At 49.8% G+C, this 21,856-nt stretch overlaps 7 protein-coding genes across 7 annotated transcripts; 3 read left to right on the top strand and 4 right to left on the bottom strand.

Moving 5' to 3' along the window:
• Nucleotides 1-2,073: 2,073 nt before the first annotated feature.
• Nucleotides 2,074-2,691, top strand: CABS01_15094 (uncharacterized protein; the record flags this gene model as incomplete). Its single annotated transcript, XM_060548432.1, has 2 exons — nucleotides 2,074-2,289; nucleotides 2,575-2,691. 2 exons carry the CDS (start codon nucleotides 2,074-2,076, stop codon nucleotides 2,689-2,691), a joined length of 333 nt encoding a protein of 110 aa, XP_060392111.1.
• Nucleotides 2,692-3,759: 1,068 nt separating this feature from the next.
• On the bottom strand, nucleotides 3,760-5,355 carry CABS01_15093 (uncharacterized protein; the record flags this gene model as incomplete). The annotated part of the gene is made up of 1 exon (XM_060548431.1): nucleotides 3,760-5,355. One exon carries the CDS (start codon nucleotides 5,353-5,355, stop codon nucleotides 3,760-3,762), a length of 1,596 nt encoding a protein of 531 aa, XP_060392110.1.
• Nucleotides 5,356-10,311: 4,956 nt separating this feature from the next.
• On the bottom strand, nucleotides 10,312-12,082 carry CABS01_15092 (uncharacterized protein; the record flags this gene model as incomplete). The annotated part of the gene is made up of 7 exons (XM_060548430.1): nucleotides 10,312-10,527; nucleotides 10,604-10,756; nucleotides 10,820-11,418; nucleotides 11,471-11,702; nucleotides 11,767-11,814; nucleotides 11,873-11,926; nucleotides 11,978-12,082. 7 exons carry the CDS (start codon nucleotides 12,080-12,082, stop codon nucleotides 10,312-10,314), a joined length of 1,407 nt encoding a protein of 468 aa, XP_060392109.1.
• Nucleotides 12,083-12,855: 773 nt separating this feature from the next.
• On the top strand, nucleotides 12,856-13,307 carry CABS01_15091 (uncharacterized protein; the record flags this gene model as incomplete). The annotated part of the gene is made up of 3 exons (XM_060548429.1): nucleotides 12,856-13,071; nucleotides 13,144-13,191; nucleotides 13,257-13,307. 3 exons carry the CDS (start codon nucleotides 12,856-12,858, stop codon nucleotides 13,305-13,307), a joined length of 315 nt encoding a protein of 104 aa, XP_060392108.1.
• Nucleotides 13,308-13,572: 265 nt separating this feature from the next.
• Nucleotides 13,573-15,503, bottom strand: CABS01_15090 (protein kinase; the record flags this gene model as incomplete). Its single annotated transcript, XM_060548428.1, has 3 exons — nucleotides 13,573-14,126; nucleotides 14,185-14,584; nucleotides 14,661-15,503. 3 exons carry the CDS (start codon nucleotides 15,501-15,503, stop codon nucleotides 13,573-13,575), a joined length of 1,797 nt encoding a protein of 598 aa, XP_060392107.1.
• A 1,797-nt stretch (nucleotides 15,504-17,300) lies between these two features.
• On the top strand, nucleotides 17,301-17,564 carry CABS01_15089 (uncharacterized protein; the record flags this gene model as incomplete). Its single annotated transcript, XM_060548427.1, has 2 exons — nucleotides 17,301-17,456; nucleotides 17,517-17,564. 2 exons carry the CDS (start codon nucleotides 17,301-17,303, stop codon nucleotides 17,562-17,564), a joined length of 204 nt encoding a protein of 67 aa, XP_060392106.1.
• A 566-nt stretch (nucleotides 17,565-18,130) lies between these two features.
• On the bottom strand, nucleotides 18,131-19,456 carry CABS01_15088 (uncharacterized protein; the record flags this gene model as incomplete). The annotated part of the gene is made up of 1 exon (XM_060548426.1): nucleotides 18,131-19,456. One exon carries the CDS (start codon nucleotides 19,454-19,456, stop codon nucleotides 18,131-18,133), a length of 1,326 nt encoding a protein of 441 aa, XP_060392105.1.
• Nucleotides 19,457-21,856: the final 2,400 nt, after the last annotated feature.

The following is a 21,856-nucleotide window of genomic DNA, read 5'->3' as shown; positions in this document are numbered from 1 at the left end:
TTCCACGTTCGATACCTCAATATTCGGGGATGTGCGCCCCTGAGATGAAGAGCTCGCCATGTGAAGCAGGAACAGCACGGTGAAGGGGTACAAGAGCGGGCGTGGCGTTTGCTGTGGTCATGGGACACGCTTGCGCTGCACGGTTCAGGCGGACGTTGCCGCTGAAGAAGGATGAAGATTCGATCTTGACATAGAGTAACCGTCGACGGTGGTTTAGACTGTAGACACGGTACAGGGGAATGTCGGGGAAGGCGCCTGTTATCCATCATCGGTGAAGAACAAGATAGACCGTAAGCCATCTGATCCGTAGCCATGAATGAGCACGGGAACGGGAGCCCAGAGCGTTAGACTCCAGAGTCCAGACACCGGGCAGTTGGGCGCCAGACGTCGCGTGCCGGGGTCGTTTCGGTCGGTCTAGAACTGGCGCGTCCTTCGCTTGGGTCCATCATGTGCTTGGTCTATCGGGGCCATCTAACGAAATTGCCGTAGCCGCATTTTGCTCGAAACTTGGTTCGATGGCCACTGTATACATGCCGACGAGCGCTCGAAAACGTAGCTACATCATGAGAAATGTAGACAAAGAAGACGAAGAGAGGTATCAACGTAGGCCGAACCCCACGCCGAGTCCGAGGAGGCTGGAAGTGGGAGGGAGATAAGAAGGGCGCAGGCTCATTAACAAGGTCGGGCACCGCTGAATTGCCGGGTCTGCGCTAAGGCGGGGAAATTAAGGGAGAAAATCATAGTGAAATGCGGAATAGAGCAGAGAGGCAAAAAGAGGGGAAAGGTAAAGGTTTACGAGAGAGAGAGGTTCAAATCAGAGGGTCGACATGGGCAGAATGGGGGGAAGAAGTGGAAGATGCAAGAGAAATAAATGGAGGAGGACAGTGACAGCCAAGGGAAAGGGGGGGGGACACTGGCGACTGCCAACTTTGAGCTTAAGGTACCTTAGGTAGGTACCCTAGGTGTGGTGAAGAATGGATGAAAGTGGCAAGGGGCGCAATATCAGGCCGTCTTGCCGTGTTTGATTCTTGATAAGACGCCCAAAAATCCCGGGGGGGGGGGGGGGGGATCAAAACAAATTGTCTAGGCCAAAGAGCAGGAAGGACTTGGACCGTGTAGTCAGATTAGAAGGTAACTGAAAGTACCTTCCTTACCTTAAGGAAGGGAAGGAAAGGAAAGGAAAGAAACAGTATCAGACGCAGCTGTCTAACTCTTGTGCCTTCCTTCCCTCCAACTTGGAAGTTCAATCACTGGCTGTCCCGCTCTTTCCTGTCTCTCTCCCTCTGCCTCTGCCTCTTTCCTTCCCGTCCCTCCATCTTGCCATCGCAGGTGAACAATGTGCTCCTTCCATTCTATCCTCTCGCAAATTCATCAAAAAAGAAGGCACGGCTTGACTCCATTCATTTGAAAGATAATTTAGTTAGCCGAAAGAAAATCAACAATACGAGAATCAATTCCCTTCACATCGCCCATGATGATCCAATATCCTAAACATGTGTTCCGACACCGCTCCTCCCGTGCAAAAGGTGTGTGTGTGTGTGTGTGTGAAGACGTATGTGTGTGGTGTGTGCCCCTTGTGACCGTCCACCACCAGCACCACCGACCGCCAGCACTCAATCAGCCATATCCGCAGTCCTCCCCCTCTCCCCTCCCCTCGCGCCGCAACACGAAACCACGTCACCTCCCATCTTCTCTTTTCTCACAACAACACCTCGCCATTCCACCACTCTTCGTCGAAAACTTACCATTTTCCATCGTCCTTTGGATTAACCCAATTCTGCAGCTTCAGAAAGCTTTAACGCGTCACTTTTCCATCGTCTTTATCCAACCGTGAGTCTTTCAAAAAGTACCAACTTTGGCCCGTTTTTCCCGCCCATCGCGCCATCCGCCATTCGCCTTCAGGTTTCCCCTCCTCCCACGGATACTCTCTCTTTCTTCACGTCACTTTCTCACGAGCGCTATCACAACCACAACCTCTTCTTCTCGTCGCATTACATCTATCGCAATCGCGTCAATCTCGTAATCGTAAAGCAATAACTAACATTCCATCGCGACACCAGACCAAACGTCAAAATGGCACGTGAAGGAACCCGCTCCCAGACCGGCAACTCCAAGCCGCGTCTCTTCCCAGTCGTCGACACCGCTCCTGTTCGCAAGCAGAACACCACGACCACCACGACCGCAAAGAAGCCCAAGACTACTTCTACTGCTGCCAAGGCCGCGAAGCCTGTCGGCGTCACCAAGAAGAAGGCCACCACCGCCAAGAAGGGCCCTTCTGTCGCTACCAAGGTATGTCCATGAGACATTGTACATAACACGTGTGGGAGGCGCGCAACTCTCTCTCTCTCTCCTCCAGAACCACCTTGTAATTTCTCTGCTTCTTCTGGCGAGAATCTTGTTTTGGATTCGGTCCCATCATGTTGTGTTCTTGTCCAGCAAACCTGGGTGTCCAAGTCGCGCTTGCCACAAGAGATCAATTATTCTACCCCATTCCTACCATACAGACCTTTTTCTTGATAACTCTTCTTGCCATTGCTTGATGACTGAGCTTCATCACTAACACACCTTGCGCAGGCCAAGTCGGTAGCCAAGAAGGCAGAAACCAAGGTGGCCGCGGCCACCAAGGCAGGGAAGAAGGAGACCAAGCCCAAGACCACAAAGGCAAAGGCGACCCCCGCCGTCGCAGCCTAAGTGTTTATCTTGACTGCTTCTCTCTTCGAAGCATGCCTGACGCATGAATGAGTCTCTCTCCAATCTTCAGTACGGCCGTGGCTTGCCAGTGTCTTTTCTCCTCCAAGATACCACCTTGATTGTTGTTGAGCGAGCGGACTTTTTGGACTTGCTATTTGTGACTTTGGGTTCTTGGGCGGGCGTCTTGTCTATCGGATAACTGCCTGTCTATGCGCGCCTCGTCCGCATGTTATTTTCGGGAGGCTAGCTTCTCGTTATCCCTCTCTTTAGTGTCACGTTTGGGTTTCTTTCGGTCCATGGGGTGGGAATGCAAATAGGTAACTTACTTGTTGTGCTTAGGTCTGGGTCTCTGGGTTTGGGTCTGGGCTTGTCTGGTTTACTTCGCGTTTAGTTACTGCACTGCAGCTAGGACCGAACAGGGGTCCAATGGGGAACAGCCAATCATGGATGAAGTCGGTGTTCGTTGACATCTTTGGTCTCAAGCCTGTGTTGAAAAGTGTCCACGACGTGTGGTTCTCGGCCTCACTGGCGCAAAAGATCGGTGTTGAGTGATTCGGACTCTTATGAGTGACAGCGTGTTCGAGCACGTTACTTGTCTTACCTCACAACGTAGCATAAGGAAGGCGTCTGGCATAGTCACACACTCATCCAATATAAACTGGCCTGACGCCATGGGCTTTTCTTACCAAGCGTGGTCGATAGCCAATGATCAAGGGGTAGTAGCAGCGGCCACCGAGAGGAATCGTTGGTAGTAGTATATTCAAAAGTATAACGAAAGTGGTATCAAGGTGCACAAAGTGTGCCAGTACGTCTATGACACTTTTCCAAAAACCCCATTGCCCCTTTTCGCGCCCCCCCCCCCCCCCCCCCTTTTTTTGGGTGGCATACAGCCTTGGGACCCAACAACCCTCCTCCCCGTATCGAACCATCGTCGTTATGCCCAATAGGTTTATCCATCCAATGCCGCCGAACAAAAGTAATGCTGATGCTCCATAGTTTAACCAACCACAAGCGCCGTGTCCCCCATTACACCGACCAGTACAAGCTCCGTCAAAATCGAGAATGAAATCAGATGGGGAAGTTCAACTGCTGTTCCGCCCATGGGATGTTATAGTGGTTCTCCCAGTTGCGTCCGTTGCGCGGGCCCTCCTTGATGAGCTGCATCTCCCGGACTCCGCAAAACATGCCGTTGCGCCCCGTTCGCTCAACCATCTTCCACCCTTCCCGGCGTTGGTAAATCTCTTCCATGAAGCGTTGCCCTTCGACAACCTCTCTGTGAGGGTTCGGGGTCGGGAACCGTGAAAAGTAGGTAATGATCTCCTGCGGCAGGGCCATGAGCCGTTCCCAATGGCGAATAACACGCTCGAGGCGTTGTGTTCTCTTGCGATAGGCCACGCGCACGTATGGGTTCACAAAGACGCCCATGTCTGGCTCTCCGGCCTTGTCTGCGACACTCGTAACATCGGCAAGGAACAGACAGCATTCGCAGGCGTCAAAGTAGACCTCGGGTTCGTAGCGGAATCGGACTGGTGTCGTGGTGTTGTGAGGGTGGTCTGGGTTAATGACGTGGTGCGCAATAGCTTGCCAGTCTTTCGTCGGCAGCTTCTTATCCAGGTTCTGGATGTACTTGGCTTGCATGGCCACCATTCCACCCCAGCAGCTCTTGACGGGGACCGCATCTGTCTGCGAGAGCATGGCCTTGCGTGAGATTGCCTGGCCCTTGTTGGTGAAGTAGGGGAAGATCGGGATGCCGTTGGAGTACCCTTCAGCATCGCGCTGCGCATAAAGGTCATACTCGAGGAAAGGGTTCCAGTCATAGTCCAAGGAACATGCCGACAGGTAGTGAGCTTTGCCGTCTTCGCCCGCATTCGTGTTGAACAGTAGATGAGCGGCGTCTACCGGCGCAAAGAGCGCGTCGTTGAGGAACAAGATCTTGTCATACTTGACAATCCCTGCATCCGTGTCGTACTGGTCCAATGGGTAGAGCGCGCGGTTGCGCATCTCGGACAGATACGCCAAGCGTTTCAACCTCTGTGTTCCATCAGGCATGGTGACATGCGGGAAGACGTTGTAGTCGACCTGACCCTCGCTGACGATCTTGTGCTTGCATGGCACATTTTTCTTAAACTCCTCCAGAGCAGCAGTACCCAAGTCACCACTGTCATTTTCGTAGATGCTAAGGAATGTGTTCTCCTCGCCAATCATGTGGATTAGGTCCAGTACATTCTTGGCCCATTCTCCCCCTGCAATCTTGCCCTCTGGGTCAAACAAACTGACGGCAATGAATACCTTTTCGTTTTGCATATTGGCGCAGCCAGAAAGGCTGTCGGACACCAGACATCTTTTTCTCAAATTTTTGTAGTGCTTCGGATGGCGCGTGTACGACGGGAAGAATATCGGTGTTGTAACGATGATGAAGAGTATGAACATGAACGTATATCGGAGTAGGAGTCGCGGGAGGGATCGAGGTTGTCGACGGAACTTTCTCAACAATGACTTTGGCCGTCCTTTAAGCCATGCAAGCAGTGTTCCTCGTTGCCTCCGGCGCGAGATCGAGGTCGAGCCGGGCAGCAATGGTTCCTTGTGTTCGTCATCGAGGTCAAAATCTTCTACGGATGATGAAGACCGCTCTTCAGCGAAGGCAAATTCCCCTGATTTCGGCATTGCGGTACTTTTGTTCGTGCCAATGAAACAAGGCTCGGTTCGAAGGGATTGTGGTCGTATCCGTCGTCTTCGTCGTTGTCGGCTCCGTTATACAAATATGTTTCTATATGTAGGTTCTAAAGGGCATCACTGTGTAAGTCTATGCAAAAGTCGTATGCCAAGACAAAACTCACGATGATATTAAAAGTCCAAAAAAGATTCCCGTTGGCCGTGATCGAAAATGGATGTTGCAGCAGCTACGCAGAAGCAAGGTGTCAAGTCTGGCCGTTTTCGAGTTTTGTTTGGAACATGCGCGGTCAGAGGATCCAAGATCGGACGACGATTGCAGGGCTTGGACCGAAGACGAGCTGACGTTGTCTGAGCAGGGGAACAGGCCCAACGGGTCTCCTTGGCAGAGATGGGGAGGGGGGGACTCGGGGGCAAGTCGAGGAAACTGAGGATTAAACTAAGGTAATAAGGTAGACCAGGAGAAGAAAGAAGATGGGGGGATAAGCATTACAAGAATGGTAGCGGGTTCTTGACGAAGCACAGGAAGGGAAAGGCGCGGAGGCGTGTAGGTCTGGAACGACGGCGAGGAGGAACCAGGACGAAAAAGGCTTCGAGGAATGGGCTTAGAGTTTGGGATCGAGTTTGGGGGCAGACCAAACATCAGTCCGGCCCTGCCCCAAAGGCAGCCACAATTCCATAGCAGACGACCCACGGTCCATGATCCACGACGGCCCACGGCCCACGGCGATGACGGCCACCGCTAGAGGTTGGCCGGGGACACGACACTTCCGAATTGGGAGCAGCATTGTGCGATTAGGGATGGTCCATGAGGTAGCTCATGGGGCCAGTGACAAGACCTGATGGCCCATGGATGGATGGACCATGGGAGTGAGAGAGACGGGGACCTGAGCTACACAATGTAGATTGACCCATGATCTTTCTGCTCCGTAGTTGTACAAATGGTCTGTACACTCTGTACAGATCTGTATTTGTACAGTCGTTGCGTAGAGGCGTAGAGGCGTAGCGTGCGGGTGGAGAGTGTATCCTAGGCGTGAACGTGGGAATGGCTGGCGAGGTATGCGCAGCCGCAGATGCTAGGGCAGACGCAACATGGCGACAGCTTGACTCGAGGGCGGCATGGGTTGGGTCGGTGCCATCGGCGGTAGACAAAGGGGCGCGCCGCGCGCAGTGTTTGCGTGGTTGCCAACTTGCTTGCTTGGTGCCCTGTTGAGCGGGAGTGGGTGCAGGGGAAGGGGAAGCAAGCGCAGGACGCATGTCGCAGGGCAGCGTGGGGACGCAAACCCTCGACGGGCTTCGAAACTATGTTTCTGTTCCGGCAATGCGGCGCCATCCTGGTCTGGACCTCATACACTACATATTTTGTACGCAGTGGTAGTGGTGGTGGTGGTGGACTGCTGGTGGTGGACTGCTGGTGGTGGACTGCTGGTGGGGCCACGCAGAGAGCAGCTTTGCAGCTTTGGTTTGCTTCATCCATCGTTTTCATGCAGAAGCGTCGATGGGAAGACGTGCGCCATTGGCCACGAGGAAGCGGTGGTGGTGAACCGTTGGGGTATGGCGGATTTGCCCTCAATCGTTCAGGCGTACGGAGTACTAAGGTAAGGTAGGATGGCTTTGGGCCGACATTTTGCAGGAAGACTGGAAGTGATGCCGCTGGGAAAGAGACTCAATGGATGACGATGGCCAGGTTGGGCGAGTGAGACATTGATGCCGATTTCCAAGTGTTGCAGCTTTCAGGTTGAGGTTGGGGGAATATCAAAGACAAGCGCCAAATGGGAGGGAACTGGAAAGAAGTTCCGCATCCAGTATCAGATGCCAGGGCAAGAACGTGCTCGGTCGAGGTCGAAGAAGAAGGTCCGGCTGGGCAAGCGGCAGACATGGGTAGCTCCGGCACCTGCCAGCTGTGCCTCTCCCTCCTTACTTGTACCTTTACCTTGGGAAGGACCTTGGCATGCAGCTACCTACCTTACCTTACCTTACTCCGTACCTTACCCAACGTGCCTGATTGTAAGGCAAGGGTACTTGGGGAGTTGGGGTGAGCAGTGGAAACAACGACCATGACAGCAACACACAAGCAGGTTGTAGATAAAGTGCAAACAAACATCACTTGAATTATTTTGATATATGTGTCGTTTGCACGGCCAAACATTGATGATCAGATTGTTATGGGCCGCGTACAGGGTCCCGGTGGTGCCAGTTGCTAATTGCAGAAAGACAAGGAGGCAAGGGGGACGGAGTACCTAGCGGGCCCCGTCTCTCAAGCATCGAAGATCGCAAGGTGCAGTCACAGTAAATGCCAAGGCCCAAATGGAAGGAGGTTTTAGAGCTCCCAGCCGTGACAGTCACTGTGGCACTAGACCAGATGTGGATTAACGCCATGTTCCCCTGCTCATGATCAGGAAATTCAGAATCACCACTACCGGATGCACGGCCCATTTCTCATCTCGTTTTGGCCGACCTTTTTTTTTTTTTCTTAGTTCCTTCCTTCCCAAATTTCTACTAGGCGGCAAGCAAGCAAGCAAGCAGACACAACAAAAACAAGCTACCTTTGGTATCCGTAGGTACGGAGTATCTAGGTTCCATTTAATTTTCCCACTTAAATTCCTTTTACGCTGCGTGCTTACCTAAGTCTAAAGGCATGGACACCTCTTTTTTTTTTTTTTTTTTTTTTCTCCTGACTCCCCGAGACAGGTCTTCGAGGTTTCTCATCCTTCCCGTTGATTCCTTCCGCGGCCCCTCTCTCAATGGAGCACCTCAGCTCTTGGCAAGAAATATCTGCCATTCCAAATAAACTTCCATTGTTGACAACCTCCAAATTGATGCATGATGGAATGCATGGAATGATGCACATTGCACTCAGGAATAGATGCTCAACTTCGTACTGTTCACGTCACCACATCTTCCCTCATCATCCCACACACGCGCACACACAAACAAGGCATCGTTCCACTGTTCACGGCACGCCGCACCACCCACCTTCCGTCCTATTATGATGCACTGCGGTCTGCCACCCACTGCCAAACTCCACGTTGCATCCCTGCCGTTGTACCGATTGGATCCGCACCACTGGGAAGTTCCCCTATTGCTGACTTGCTGTCTATTATTTCTGCTACGCACCCAGAGTTTTTTGCAAAGGTCAAGTCAGAAAAAGGGTCAAATTTTGGAGATTAAGAATAGCTCGCTACAATATCTGAAGACTTACCTACCTACCTTGCTGAGTATCCAACGACCCATGTCGCACTGCCCATAGGCATCAGACAAGCAACAATAACTGGCTGTTTAGTCCTTGGATTCACCAAGCATTAACTCTGCCTCGGTACTTCCGTCCATGCAGCAGCTTGCAGGCGTTGGTTGGCGACTTGGCGCACGCCATCAGCCACAATTCGTCGAGTCCCCTTACGCAATCCACTTGATAACGCGCTTTAGTCAGCGGCCATCTCTCACTCAAATCTCCGTTGCTCACTCACTTCCATGTCACTCACTCATTCACTCACTCACTCACTATCCAGACTTTCATGAGCATAACGGGAGAGGAGGATTACATTGAACAGTGTAGTAGCAATCCCTACTTCCGACTATGTACGGATACAAACGCGCATCAAGTGACGCTTCTCCGAGGTATGGAAATGTGTCTTTGGACCATCACGATCCTCACTGGTCGCAATTTTCCCCTTTGCAGGCCATCATTCAACTCCCTCACGCGCCAGCTCCACCCTCATTTCGGCTCCGCGGCATCGTCAACAGGCCTGTACGAGTGAGGGGCCGCGATTCGCGGCCTCCGATCGGCGTCTGTCAGCACCATCTCCAATCCCTCCCACACGGCCACGCCTCTTTACATCTCTTCATCTGGCTTAGTGCAGGTAGATGCAAGACGTCCAAGACTCACGCTATTGCTTTCCTAACCTAACAGTTGAACTTTAGCTTCAGCTGGTCATGACACTGCGTAAATGGCAGCCTAGAAATACGAGCTGTTTAGATAACAACAAGCATTCTTACTGAGCATGGAGGTCTGCGGACCGTTCCTCTTCTCTTTACGGCTCAAGATGTGGGGTGTATAAGATTTTGAACATTGAAGCATCCGTACTTAATGCTCAGACGCCAGTCAATTCCACTCCTTTGAACACTACGGATATGGATACAAATAGGGTTTCTGACTATCTTATTCGCACCGTTCCTGGATTTACACATGTAACTCTTGCATTTGTTACTGTATGATCTGAAGAGGATTGAAACCCCTGTAGACTGGATAACCAATATGAACCTTACCTTCCTCTTGGTGATCCTTGCTCCAACAACACGACTCACGACATGATTGATTTGCCTACATTTTCACCGTGGACTAAATAGACTAGGTAAAGTATCTGGTATCATTATTATCAAGAGAAATGGATGACAAGCTTCTGTACGTCCGATGAAAAGCCTCTGCCTTTGCGCATCAAGTGTCACTCGTCAGGCCGGAGCCTCGCCTAAGCTTTTTGTTGGTAGTAGGAGAATGCAAACGATTTCTGTCCTCTCCATGTCCTGGGGCAAAGGGGCCATTGAGACCCAAAGACTCAATAATAGAAAACCGTACTAGATGTACACTTATTTTCCTTTTCCCTGCTTAAGTCTCGCTGAACTATCCATAAAGGTGGCGTTCAAATAAAAATTACGTGAGTGAGTAGTTGAACGTGCGGTAACCGCCAAAGCTAAAGCCTCTAGAATAATAGGGTGAAAACTTCATCATTTACACGCCAGTGAGTATGAAGCAAAGTAGCTCATAATATCCACGCCGACTTCTGTTAACCTTGGATCTCAGTGATATATCACTGCCTGTGTACCTACATCATTGAACGCCCACAATATCCAGTCGAAAATTCCTACAGTGGTGGCCGCCTCTCCAGATGAAACCAGGATTCGCCCTAAACAAGTCCCTTGCCTCATCTCAGTCAAACAGAGTGACCCCCCTCTCTAAACATACTCGAATGTGTCATGTCTTTGCGGTGAATTGAAGTAGTTGTCCGACTTATCCGCCATAGCCTTCTCTCGCCGTGTCCCCAGGAACCATGCAGCAAGGGTGAGCAGTGTGAGGCCAACTGCAAGGACTGCGAATAGCCAAATGTGTTTCGATACCATAGACTGACCTTCAACTGCCTCCCAGTTGAACATATCCATAGAGAATATAGCCTATGGTTGTCCTCAATTAGTACTTACCGACGAACTCATGGAAAGAAGTCTCAGCAAATTGCAATAAATGGCTTACCGCAACACTAGATAGGGGGAGATATATCATTGTTAGAAGCGCGATTGTCCTCATCTGAGCGCTCTCGACCTTTGTTTGTACGGCAATGGCAGCATTTGCTTTTGACATCTTGGTGTTGGTCTTTGAGTCTTGCCTTGCAATGTGGTTCCAGACCTGCCGATGTCATTACTACCTTTGACTCTTGGAGTCAAGTCTCGCGTCTGAAAGATGACTTACTGTTTGCATTGCCAATGATGTGTTGCAAATCATCATCTGGCACTCATCAATCTTATCGTCGTATTCTATCATGATGTCGTCCACCCTATTCTTCATCTTTGTCCCTACTTTCGCCATCTTTGTTGCTCTTGGCTCACTCTTGTGAATGTACTCAACCCCGCTGAGAGACTCGAGCTCTGTCGTTATGATGTCAATCTCTTTTGAGAACTTTGTCAATTGTCGTTTTGCCATACGAATTTGGTCCATCAAACTCTGGCTTTTAACACAGAGAGATAAATGCTGTTGCGCCTTTGAGCCGTCCGTATCTGCGTCTGGACTCCAGGGATGTGTCTCAAGCTTCTCTGATCGAAGTGTGAAATCATCCAACAGATCTTCGACTCTCTCAACCAACCTCGCTCTCTCTAGCTCTTCGAATATCCCTGGCATCATGAGTGGGTGGAAGGCTTGTTTGCCTGCTCTTCGCACTTTTGACTCAATGCTTCTCATCTGGTCATCGTTACAACCATACACCACAGCGAACGTGGTCCCGGTATTCGGTATGTAAGTGGCAGACATTGCCAGATCGTCCGGCAGACTTGAAGACATGCGCGCAGAAAAGGCTATAGTACGTGTCAGACTCTTGAGGTAGACAGTAGCGAAGGAGGAACGAACACATCTTGAGATGACCTGACGTCGCGTCATCTTCACGGGCGGAAGAGAAGCACGGGACCAGTCTTGCTATCGTTCGTTTAATATTTCGAGATACGTGAAACTCTCTAGTGATTCTTTCCCAAGTGTTTCCTGTAAACGGGAGGTATTGTATTCTGCCGGGTGCTTCGGACATCGGAGGAGCCCTGCTACACAGGCTATTCGGAATCAGTATATCATGCCATAGTAGCATTGCCTGCTTGTGATGTAGAATAGAACGTTTGGATGCCCAGTATCTGAGAACTTTCGACTAACATCACACGCAGTCCTGGCTTCAAGTCCCTCCAGTCAGGAGAGCTACTTTGTGACTGTTGGCACTTGTAATCAGCATTGCTGCTTGGCTGGTGGAGAATGCTTCAAACTTACAGAGCTAAACCATCGCTCCCAGTCTTCTTTGGTATAAAGGACTTGGCTTGTAGGCTATGGAGTGTTAGCCACCCCGAGAGCTTTATGTAACAGGTCGCCACAAACCTCCTCACCGTCTAGGGATGTGAGCACCACAGCCTTTCGCTCGGAGTATCCAAAGAAACCAAGATCTGACGCCGACCATGTCATTGTCTCAATTGGTAAATCCATTCTTTTCACTTGATGTGTCAGTGAGTATTGATTCAAGAAGACTTTCAAGCTCCTGGGTTCTCAACTCCGCGAGTATTGAGATGCGTGGTCCGTCAGAGGTAAGGACCTTCTTGATGGTGTCGAACGACGGTTTCTTTGACAGCGTCGATAGTATTCCCTGTGTATGTCGACTCCCTTGAGAGATACATGTATAAGTATGCGAGAGTCGGCTCAAGAAGGAAGCTGTTTCCGTAGCGTCGTTCATAGTTTCTACACTTCCAAACCTCTCTCGACATCCTGCTCTCTAGCCTGCCTCGCAGGACGCCTTTGGCCGGTTTAGTATGCCTCCATGCCCCCTGCCCACACTACGCTGGCCGGGACCAAGACCAGTCAGTATTATGTAGGCTTACTCGCATTGCAGCAACCGAAAAGCCTCTTTGCCTAGTGTAGCTATGCAGGCAGATTCGAGGTGGAGCGATGGGCAGTGTTCATGTATGTGTTGTCGGGCCGCCATTGGGTTCTTCTCATGCATCATGCAAGACAGGGCGGGCGGACATCGAAATCAGGATTGGATACCTGCACGCATGATCCTATCCTCTCTAGACAGAGAGACTCGCCAGTGAAGCCAGCTCGGATGCCGCCCCCGCCGTTTTTGCCTTTTGAGGTCTCCAACCACTTCTTCCCTCGCCTCAATCTGGACACCGAAAACCAACAAGCCTCTCATCCAAATTGCTGTGAAGCACACCTTTTCGGCACTTGAGGAAGAATACATCATAAAGCACCGAGAGCCTGGGATGTCTTTCTTCCGCAAGAGCTGGGGCCGCGGTGATAAATCAGAACCGAAGGCAGAACCTGAAAAGAGTAGTACGCAAGTGACACAAGCGACAACGAAACCCGGGCCGGGATCAGAATTCCCGTTCGAGGAGAGGATGAGAGCGAGATATCATGATTCTGCAAAATTGAAAACATCGCTGGATTCGATCTATGGCCAAGGGAATTATAAAGTCAAGGTATACTGCTGTTACTACAAGACACGCTCATTTACGGCCGGTACATGATTTACTGACGAAAGCTTCAAACAGGAAAGAGCCAACAGATTCATCCTCATGCTGCCCAAGCCACTTGAAAAGGTCTGATATACCCCCTGGTAAATCCACAAGTTGAACTAAACGAACTAACGTATTCGGGTTTGGAGGGCGAGCTAGCAGTGATCGAACAGCGCATTAGAGTCCACTACAGCGATTGAGTTAGTAGTTGGCTTTCAGGCTCGGGATATGGAAATTCTGACCTTTCGAACTGAAACGTTGTCTTAAGGTCGGACATGTGTGGACGCCCCGACCTTTCTTCTTTGAATCGTGTAATTGATGAAATCTAAAGTTCGTGGTCTGACGCGGGCTCAATGATAGCTCATGCTACTTGGTTTGAGCTTGAGCATGAAAAGATTTGATCCATTCACCTTCCCGGGTCTTAGGAAAGTTGCCTGGGCTTCTCAGCCATCTCTTTCGCGAATCTTAGCTTTTGGGCTTGAGATAGTAATCGGGGTCGACGGTGCAAGCCTTCAAAAGTTCATTCATCCTTTTGCTCAATAAGCTTGATGGGATTCTCGTCGTGGACTCGGGATCTAGCATGCGGTCTCGAATGACGTCAAGCAAGTCCGAAAGGTACCAGGAACAGTCGCGGTGGTTCTTGAGTTTCGTTATCCATTTGGTAACCGAAGACTTGAGATAAGCCTTCTTGTCTTTGATTGAGAAAAAGACATCAGAGTCGAAACCATGTTTATCTTGTTCCAGTCTGAAATCGGGAAAGGTTTTTTCCACGTCTTCGAGCCCGAGCAAAAACCAGGTGACATATTCGAGGAACACACATCCTAGGCTGAAGATATCCGACCTTGGTGACACGAGACCAAATTCCAGGTCAAATTCGGGGCAGCGATACGTTGCCGTTCTTTCCAGGCTGTTGGGGTCTTGTTTTGAGCGGGAAACTTGAGTGTGCAGTCGCCCGAGACCGAAGTCCGCTAAGGCCAAAAGACCAGGAAAGCTATCCGATTTGAACCAAAGGAAATTTCCTGGGGGAGAGTCTTTCAGTAAGTCGTGTATGAAATGGGATAAGAGTAGTCAATTTACCTGGCTTGATGTCCCCATGGCGTCCATACAGTTGCTTGTTGGAGTCTCGGTCTTCTAGATATCGTACAGTTGGTTCGCGATCGTTGTGAACATAGCGAAGAGCTTCGGAAACTTCATAAAATTGAGTCGCCATCCACTTGCAATGCCGTTTATCTCTCACTAGAGCTTCATTGCTCTGCCAAAACTTGTTCAGTGTTCCATCGGCCCAGTCAAACAAGAGATAGAATGTTGATTCTCTTGTCGCTGCATTCTTAACCTCGAATGTGGCCAGGAGCTGTATGATGTGTTTCTTTTGATAGTTCTGGGCAGTGGAAACTAGTGACGACAACTCGAGATTGAAACTGTCGCGACTATGCGATGTGAGTTTCTTCAGCGCAAAGTAGCCTTGTGGATGCCGAATCTAGATGGGTGAAACTGTTAATTAATTTGATCCCTGCCCAGGCCCTTCTCAAGATCTGCTCTACAATGTAACTTACCCCATGTACTCCAAAGTCAGAATGACCTTCGTGAATCTTTACTTTGTATACCTCGCTGAAGCCCCCGTATGAATTCCCACCAGAATCTGATTTTCTTTCTTCTTCCTCAACCTTAGCCATAACCTCCATGGGGAAGACGTCTCCCGTATCTAGAAGGTAATGTTGATGTGTTCCATGCTCCCATTTGATGAAGGGAGAGCACATGGAGTAGGTCCATTGGGAAAATCTATTACGATCTTCCGGTCGACGATAGCTATTGAGTAGGCGATGTTCCTTGTGCTTCCTGCACTGAAGCGTTCGACGTCTGTCGTTGGGTACCTTTCGAAGGGGCAGACAGCTATCCCTCAGCTCATCAGTCCACATGTGTTTTGACATATCCTCGGCTTTGTCAATTCCAATCAAAATTGCGAGTAGCTTGACACAGGGCGACTTGGAGCCATCTGCGCTACCATACTGGATTTCTCTGGCGAGCTGATCTTTGTCCTGTATGCCTTTGAAGCACTTGAGCACATGAACAGCAGATAAGACTCGGCTGTGTGTCATGATCTGTTCAAATGTGCGCCTTGGTATAAAGTCCTTGTCCGGTTCAAGAAGGTCAGGCACCATGGCAGCCGCTTCGTCGAGTTCTTCGGCAATGATTCTGATAACATCGTGTTCGAAACGAAACTCTTCTGGTCGCCTGGAAGCCCCAATGGATCCTCGGCTTGCTGGATTTCGTTGTTCGCTCTTTAGTCGAAAGGACTCGCCTCTGTCATGGATGTGTGTGACTTTCTGCGGATTATCCAATACAAGCTTTCCTTGTTGGAACAGCAGCCTAAAAACCTCTTGAGGTTTGGTTGCCATGATGCAAGTAATACGTAGTCTGACCTATGCAATGTTAGGGAGTCCAGCTCTTAGCCAAAACCCACCGGTCAGTGAACTTACCAATGATGTCCGACTGGTACCTTTGCTAGATGGTGGCTCAGTGACGGACCTCAGAGCTGGTTCTCGCAACTTATAACCACTGCCTATCGATTAAATGTGATGCGCAAAGACGTCGCGCCAGCGTAGAGGAATTCCACGAGGCGACGCTACGTGAAGAAGTGCGAAATCCACATGCACGCAAGATGGAGAAATGGGGCCGGGATGGAGCAGATCTTAAAGCCAATCGTACACAGAGAATGGGCTGTGAGAGTTGAAGTACCTTTCTCAGAGTCTATATCCCCAGTTGATGGAGTGGTGCCTCGGACCATGATTTGCTGGCCTTGCCATCTTCTTGCCAGTCTCTGTCACACATCCTTGGCCTTATTAGGAAAGCCTCGTTGACGGGCCTTGCATCTAATGTAGAATTCGGTCAGCGAAACGGCCGGAGAGCACATGGCGATGGCATCTTGATAAGGTAGAAGCAGTAAGGCACTGGGGCGCGCACCAGGATCTCAACAAGCCGCAGCAAGATGAGGGCAGTATCGTGATTGGTCTGGTTATTGTGTCTTGCACTTAACCGCAGTTCGCATTCCACACGTGCCGTCAGAAAGCCTGCTTATCCCATCCGAGAGAGCCCGACGAAGCGTATGCCTAAGGAGGCCTCGGCCCACCACCCACCTTCATCCCTCACGCCGAGCAACAGCCCCCACAGGCTGCCTCAACATCGCTTGCAAGGAAGCAATACGGCAGGAAGGTACGAGATTTCCAGCCTGTCAAGAGAGCAGTGACTCTCGTGTCTATATATTCTGGATGGGCGGAGCACCTAGATCTTTGGAAGTGTCTGGGAGAGCTTAGAGGGGCCAGACGGGCTAGTCTTCTGGACTGGCATTGATGCTTTTGGGGATTCAATCGAGATGAAAGGAAGCATTAGAGCAATCAATGAGAATAGACTTTGAAAGATTATTCATATTATCCGACTCCTACCATGAGAATAGTCGAAAGGTTTGAGTTTCCGATGCTCCAGATAAGCCTGTTGAGAACGCGCTGCGCAAGGTGCTCCAACGAGCAACACTGCACTGTCTTGGCAAGACACGGGATTCGATGGCTTGCAGCACCGATAATCAGCCCACTTGATGAAATGTGATATGGCAGCGAAGTTCGAATAAACCAGATTATATGTAAGGAGCGCACCCATGACAGTGAGGGATTGCAAACCTTGCTTTTATTGCCTGCAGTGTAACCAACATGCGTTGGCAACACGCTAATACTGCGGCTCAGTCGGTCAAAGCCTCAAGGCGAGGGGCTGGGTCGCCTGTGGTCCGCCTCGACCCTTGTCTCATACCCAATCAACAAGCCAAGGTTGTCTGCGTTGATGGCCGGGAATCTGATGGGACAACATGACCGGTGAGACCCGTGTGACAATGATGTGGCGGTCAGGGACTAGACGACCACATCCTCATAAGTTGAGTAGGTCCTCGATGAGGAGCTCATGGGAACGACTCTTGACCTCACAATTAGGAGACTAATCACTATTCATTGGTAGCAATGTGCCGACTCTTGCCACTCTGATCACGCGGTCGACTTTTTCCCCCGCGGGTCATTTCCAGGTTGAAATAGGAGTTTCGCTTCCGACGACTGTAGCGCAAGGCGTCTGGCTGCCTGCTTTCTCCATCGCGCCCTACTAGTTCCCCGAATAATCAACTTGTCGATTTCGTACCTCAAATTTGAGTAAGCGTCATGGCCTGGCAGCAAAGACATACACCTTCCGGCAAGGTTCAATGGCAATGTAATCAGGATGGCACCCAAAATGCCATTATTTCTGCATCTCAAGTCAGCTCCAGCCAGCTCAAGGAATACCTGGACACGAATTATCCGGGACAGTACTCAGTACAGGTAAGTTCTATCCGCCGCTTTTGCATTTTACCTACCGTGAGGAAACTAATCATGGCCTAGCTGAAACGGGATAAATTCCGAATCACAGTCGGGTCACGCGTCCGCTAGCTGCATCGTAAGTCTTGCTTAAAGAATAGCGACACGAGCAGTGACTGATATCGAGATACTAGTAGAACTTCGCGCCCGTATTGTGACCGACCCTCGCCGCAATGGGCTTGAATCTAGAGCAATTGTACCATAATGCTACATGTACAGAAGGAGTGACAAAGCTTACGCGTCCAGTGCGCTGGGATACTTCACAAGGCATTGACTCGGTAAAAATAGCATAGCTAGCAATAGCACAAAAACAACCATAAGAGATTCTCAAAGAAGACGAGCTGGAGTAAACGCAAAAACCAGGCAAGGCCAGAACTTCAAAAAGGTTCAATGAGGCACGCAACTAGGCAAACAGGAGGCTAAATCTAGTCGCTAGTGTTGAGATATAGCGCAACATAGCTGAAGGCGATATGGCTGACAATCAATTCGGCATGATAGAAGGCGTGCTAATTGCTGTTATTGAGAAGAGAGGAGGAGTTTGCGGACAGTGTAATAGATTGTATCAAGTGGAGGGGATCTTTGTTCTGAATGGTAAAGCTGAGAAAGTCACGTTGTACACCGGTTGACTCCTTCGGGCCTCACAATGTGAGTGCACGAACCTTTCTTTCCACCGCTGCTAATGCATCCATGCCATCATTCTCATGTTTTAGCTTCATTGCCGCCTTTTTGAACTCGGTATCTTGGAAGATACGGTCAACTCCATGCCTGATTTGATCTGTCGAAGGCCTCTGGGTCGATAGACTGACGCCAAGGCCAGCGTAAACTGCCCGCATAGTAACTTCAATCTTCTCCTCGCTTTCTCCTGCTAGTACAATGGGAACACCATTTCTCACAGCATGTGTTAAGGCGCCATATCCCCCGTTGGAGACAAATACATCGGTACACTCAAGTATAATGTCGTAAGGCATATAGTCCACGACCCTAGCGTTCGAGGGAACGACAAAGCCATGCGGGAGTTGAGCGCCACGGCCACCCAAGGTTGCAACAACGAGGATGTCTTCAGTTTGAGAGAAGGCTTCGATTGTTGGAAGAACGAGTTCGGAGTAATCCATATTGACGGTCCCTTGGGAGACGAAGACCACATGCCGGTATTGATTGTCTTTCTGAGCTCTCTCGACCTCTGACCACCATGAAGGATACTGAAAGCTTGGAGCAGCGGACTTCCGAGGCAAGACACCTGCGAATTCCACAGATGGTGGTAAGTCCGAAATGTTGTATTCAAGGCTGGGAGAGCAAAGCTGTAACGTATAGTCATGCGCCGTGTAGCACGAACGGAAAATGTTTGTCTCTAGGATGGCCGTACACCCAGTATCCTTCATGGCCTGCTGCCACGCATCGATCATAGGTTTCATTGGGCCTCGCTCAACCAACTGTTGGAGAACCGCATTGCGCTGACGACCTGAGTCAGTGGCGTCAGCGGGCAAGCCAAGCGAGACTGGTCCCGTGTCTTGACTTTCCATCATAAAAGCTGCCACACCGATGCCAATAGACTTAGGCGCCGTGTTGAAGCCTTGAGGCAGAGGACGGCCATGTCTGAAAGGAAAGAGCGACCAGTTGAAAATGTCTTCGACAACAATGATCTGGCGGACTGGATTCCGTGCTTGTAATTGGGAAAGAACCTCTTCCATCTTTAGCGTTCGTGGAGGAAGTGTCTCCAAGAAAACAGCTTTGATCTGCGCAGCGAACCGCTCCGGACCAATCGGCAAAGAAGCTGCTTCGCGGAGGGCTTGGTAGGTCGTGTTGGTCAAAGGGTTGTTGGTAGGAACCCACTCAGCGCCCGCCTCTTCGACTTTGTTTCGGAAGTCTTCAGTTGTGACAAACACAACTTCGTAACCCTTCTTGACGAGGTATGCTGCGATGACAAGGAGCGGGTTGGTATGACCTTCTCCGGGGAAGGCCGCCATGAGAATGAGAGGATTGCTTTCTGAAGCATGTTGAGTGACTTTTGATTTGTTGACCGTCATCGCGTAAAATGTGATTGAGCACTTGTGTTTGGAAAATCTTCGCAACCAGGAACAGATGGCTCTTGGGCCTCTTATAAATACGTGCTCATAAGTCTATGATCATTCGCGATGTCACCATTTGCTTATGAAGCATGAATGGAAACCATGCATCGTGTAGTAACAAATATGGACCATTCGCAACGCGTGGGGATGGACTGAACGACGATTGAAGATTTTGGTTGGTTGTTGAAAGCACGTATGGATACATTTGCTGACCAGGCTTGGCGACCGAGCAAAGACACGGTGTGATTGTTCATGGTTGAAGGCGTATTCCCCCGACTGAGACACTCGTCGTGAAGTGCCAGAACAGCCGCTACGTGGAACCGAGGGGCCCCTTGCAACTTGATATAACGATTGGGCAACTAAGCATCCAATCAGAAGCTTAAAAGTGCGTATGGCTAATTGATATTCCAGTTGAGCCGCTGCGCGTAGCGTTGTCCAACTTGCACATGAGGTGTCATCCGGGTACCAAAGCTCGCGTATTGGTGGGAAAGACGCAAGGCGACAATGCTTACAGATATCAGTAGCCCATCTTGGACATGAAGACTAAGATCTTGGCACTGGTGATCTTTCGGGCTTGCGCTCGGGATACTTTGAGCTCCTTTGGCAACTCGGTGTTACGAACGGCGCTGTGAGTAATCTTCCTACGTAATACGCCACCGAACCCTTGATACCTGCTTCTACCCTGAAAAGGGCGTTGCGATATACGGACAGCTTGTTCCTAGTGTTCATGCTACATTGACAAAGTTCTCGCTAGTGACGCGGCTGCTCCCGCATCTCAAAGCGGACGCTCTTACTTGATACTCCATAGCTTTGAATCAGAAGCACATTCTCTTCAGAAAACCGTCACTTGACACCTGCAGCAGTGTGATTTTCGCTTTCACGCCAATACAGCGGGTCTCTGCATCTTTGCGTAGTATTCCTCCCGAACTGTGAGGTGGCGAGGCGCTAACGTCGTGTTCTCGGACTCATTGCACTAAACGCGAGGCGCGAGCGCCTGAACGGCACTATTCACAGTACTTCATTACTAAGCGGCTGCCAAACTGTCTAGGTATTGCCTGAACAGATCTGAGATCTTGAGATCGATAAATTCTCACCGCCTTCGCTTTAAGAAACATAGGCGAGCTAAAATCCATCTTCCAGCCCATATTTATTACATAAGCCTCACTATTGAGAATACTGTCAAAGTCCTGTCATTAATTTATTGTGGGCTTACAACCGCACTCTTAGCGTTTAAGACCAAAAGACCGCAGACGTTGAGACCAGCTAACACGTACGGAGACATTGCTCACTGCTCAGTCAACTTGTGCAGGCTGATATACGTCTGCAAGTGTGGCAGTATAAACAAAATACTGCCACATTCTAACATGTCATCATTGGTTCTTGTAAATACGTCTTCATGTAAAGCTTTCTATCAGCCAACTCCATTGTACTATACTAAAGCAGATTCCTGAGAGGTTATGTGACTGAAGTAGCGTAGTTGTCTATTTAACAATGGTCACAGACCCTTTCTGTCTCCAATTAACCTTCTAGCATTATTGAAACTTCCCACATCCGAGAGTTCATGAATGGGATCGGCCTCTTCTAACCAAAATGTGCGTGCTTTTCAAGTTAAATTCCTGAGCCATATGGTAATCTATTAAGTACTTGCGAGGATGATCTGTTGCATACATATTTGTGTAATTCGAGATCCAAGTGCGTCATGAATCGCTTTCCGATGTGTAGAGTCCCGTTGACAAGGTCATTAGGTTGGCTGGATCCCTCAAGCCCCAATTAGGCGACCTTGACTCAACAGGAAACCAACACATATTGCATCAAATTGTGGATTAAAATGACGCTTTCAGTCTTGAACCGTGAAACCTTCTGATAGCCGGCTGCTATTTGGTAACATCACTTTTCCATCGAGCAGGCTCGGTAACCCTTTGCATAGATTTGTGGTGCCAGCTACTTATTTAAGAACCGGGGGTTTGGGAAGGGTTAGTGAAATTGAGGCATTCCTGTTATCAGGAATGCATGCATGCCGTATTCTCACCTCTTCCTCGAAGTTGTCTTCAGTCAACTAAGTGTGGAAGTGGCCGCTTTGCAGCTGTCCATTTTGTCCTCTTTGTCAATTCTCCCCTCTTGACAGGCAATTCGAAGTACATGGCAAGGTGTAAACCCTCGATCAAGAAGGATCCGTGATTTGGCTCGTCGAAGTTATCCCTGATCGAATGGAATTCCCTAATGTTCTCGATGAGTTTCATCGTATTAGGCAAGATTGATTCCGGGTGGCTTGTAATGTTGTTGGAGTCTCCGCGCTCA

This window comes from Colletotrichum abscissum (assembly GCF_030869225.1).
Source record: "Colletotrichum abscissum strain IMI 504890 chromosome Unknown Scaffold_62.1, whole genome shotgun sequence".
Lineage (NCBI taxonomy): Eukaryota > Fungi > Ascomycota > Sordariomycetes > Glomerellales > Glomerellaceae > Colletotrichum > Colletotrichum abscissum.
This window is presented reverse-complemented; position numbering and strand designations above follow the sequence as displayed.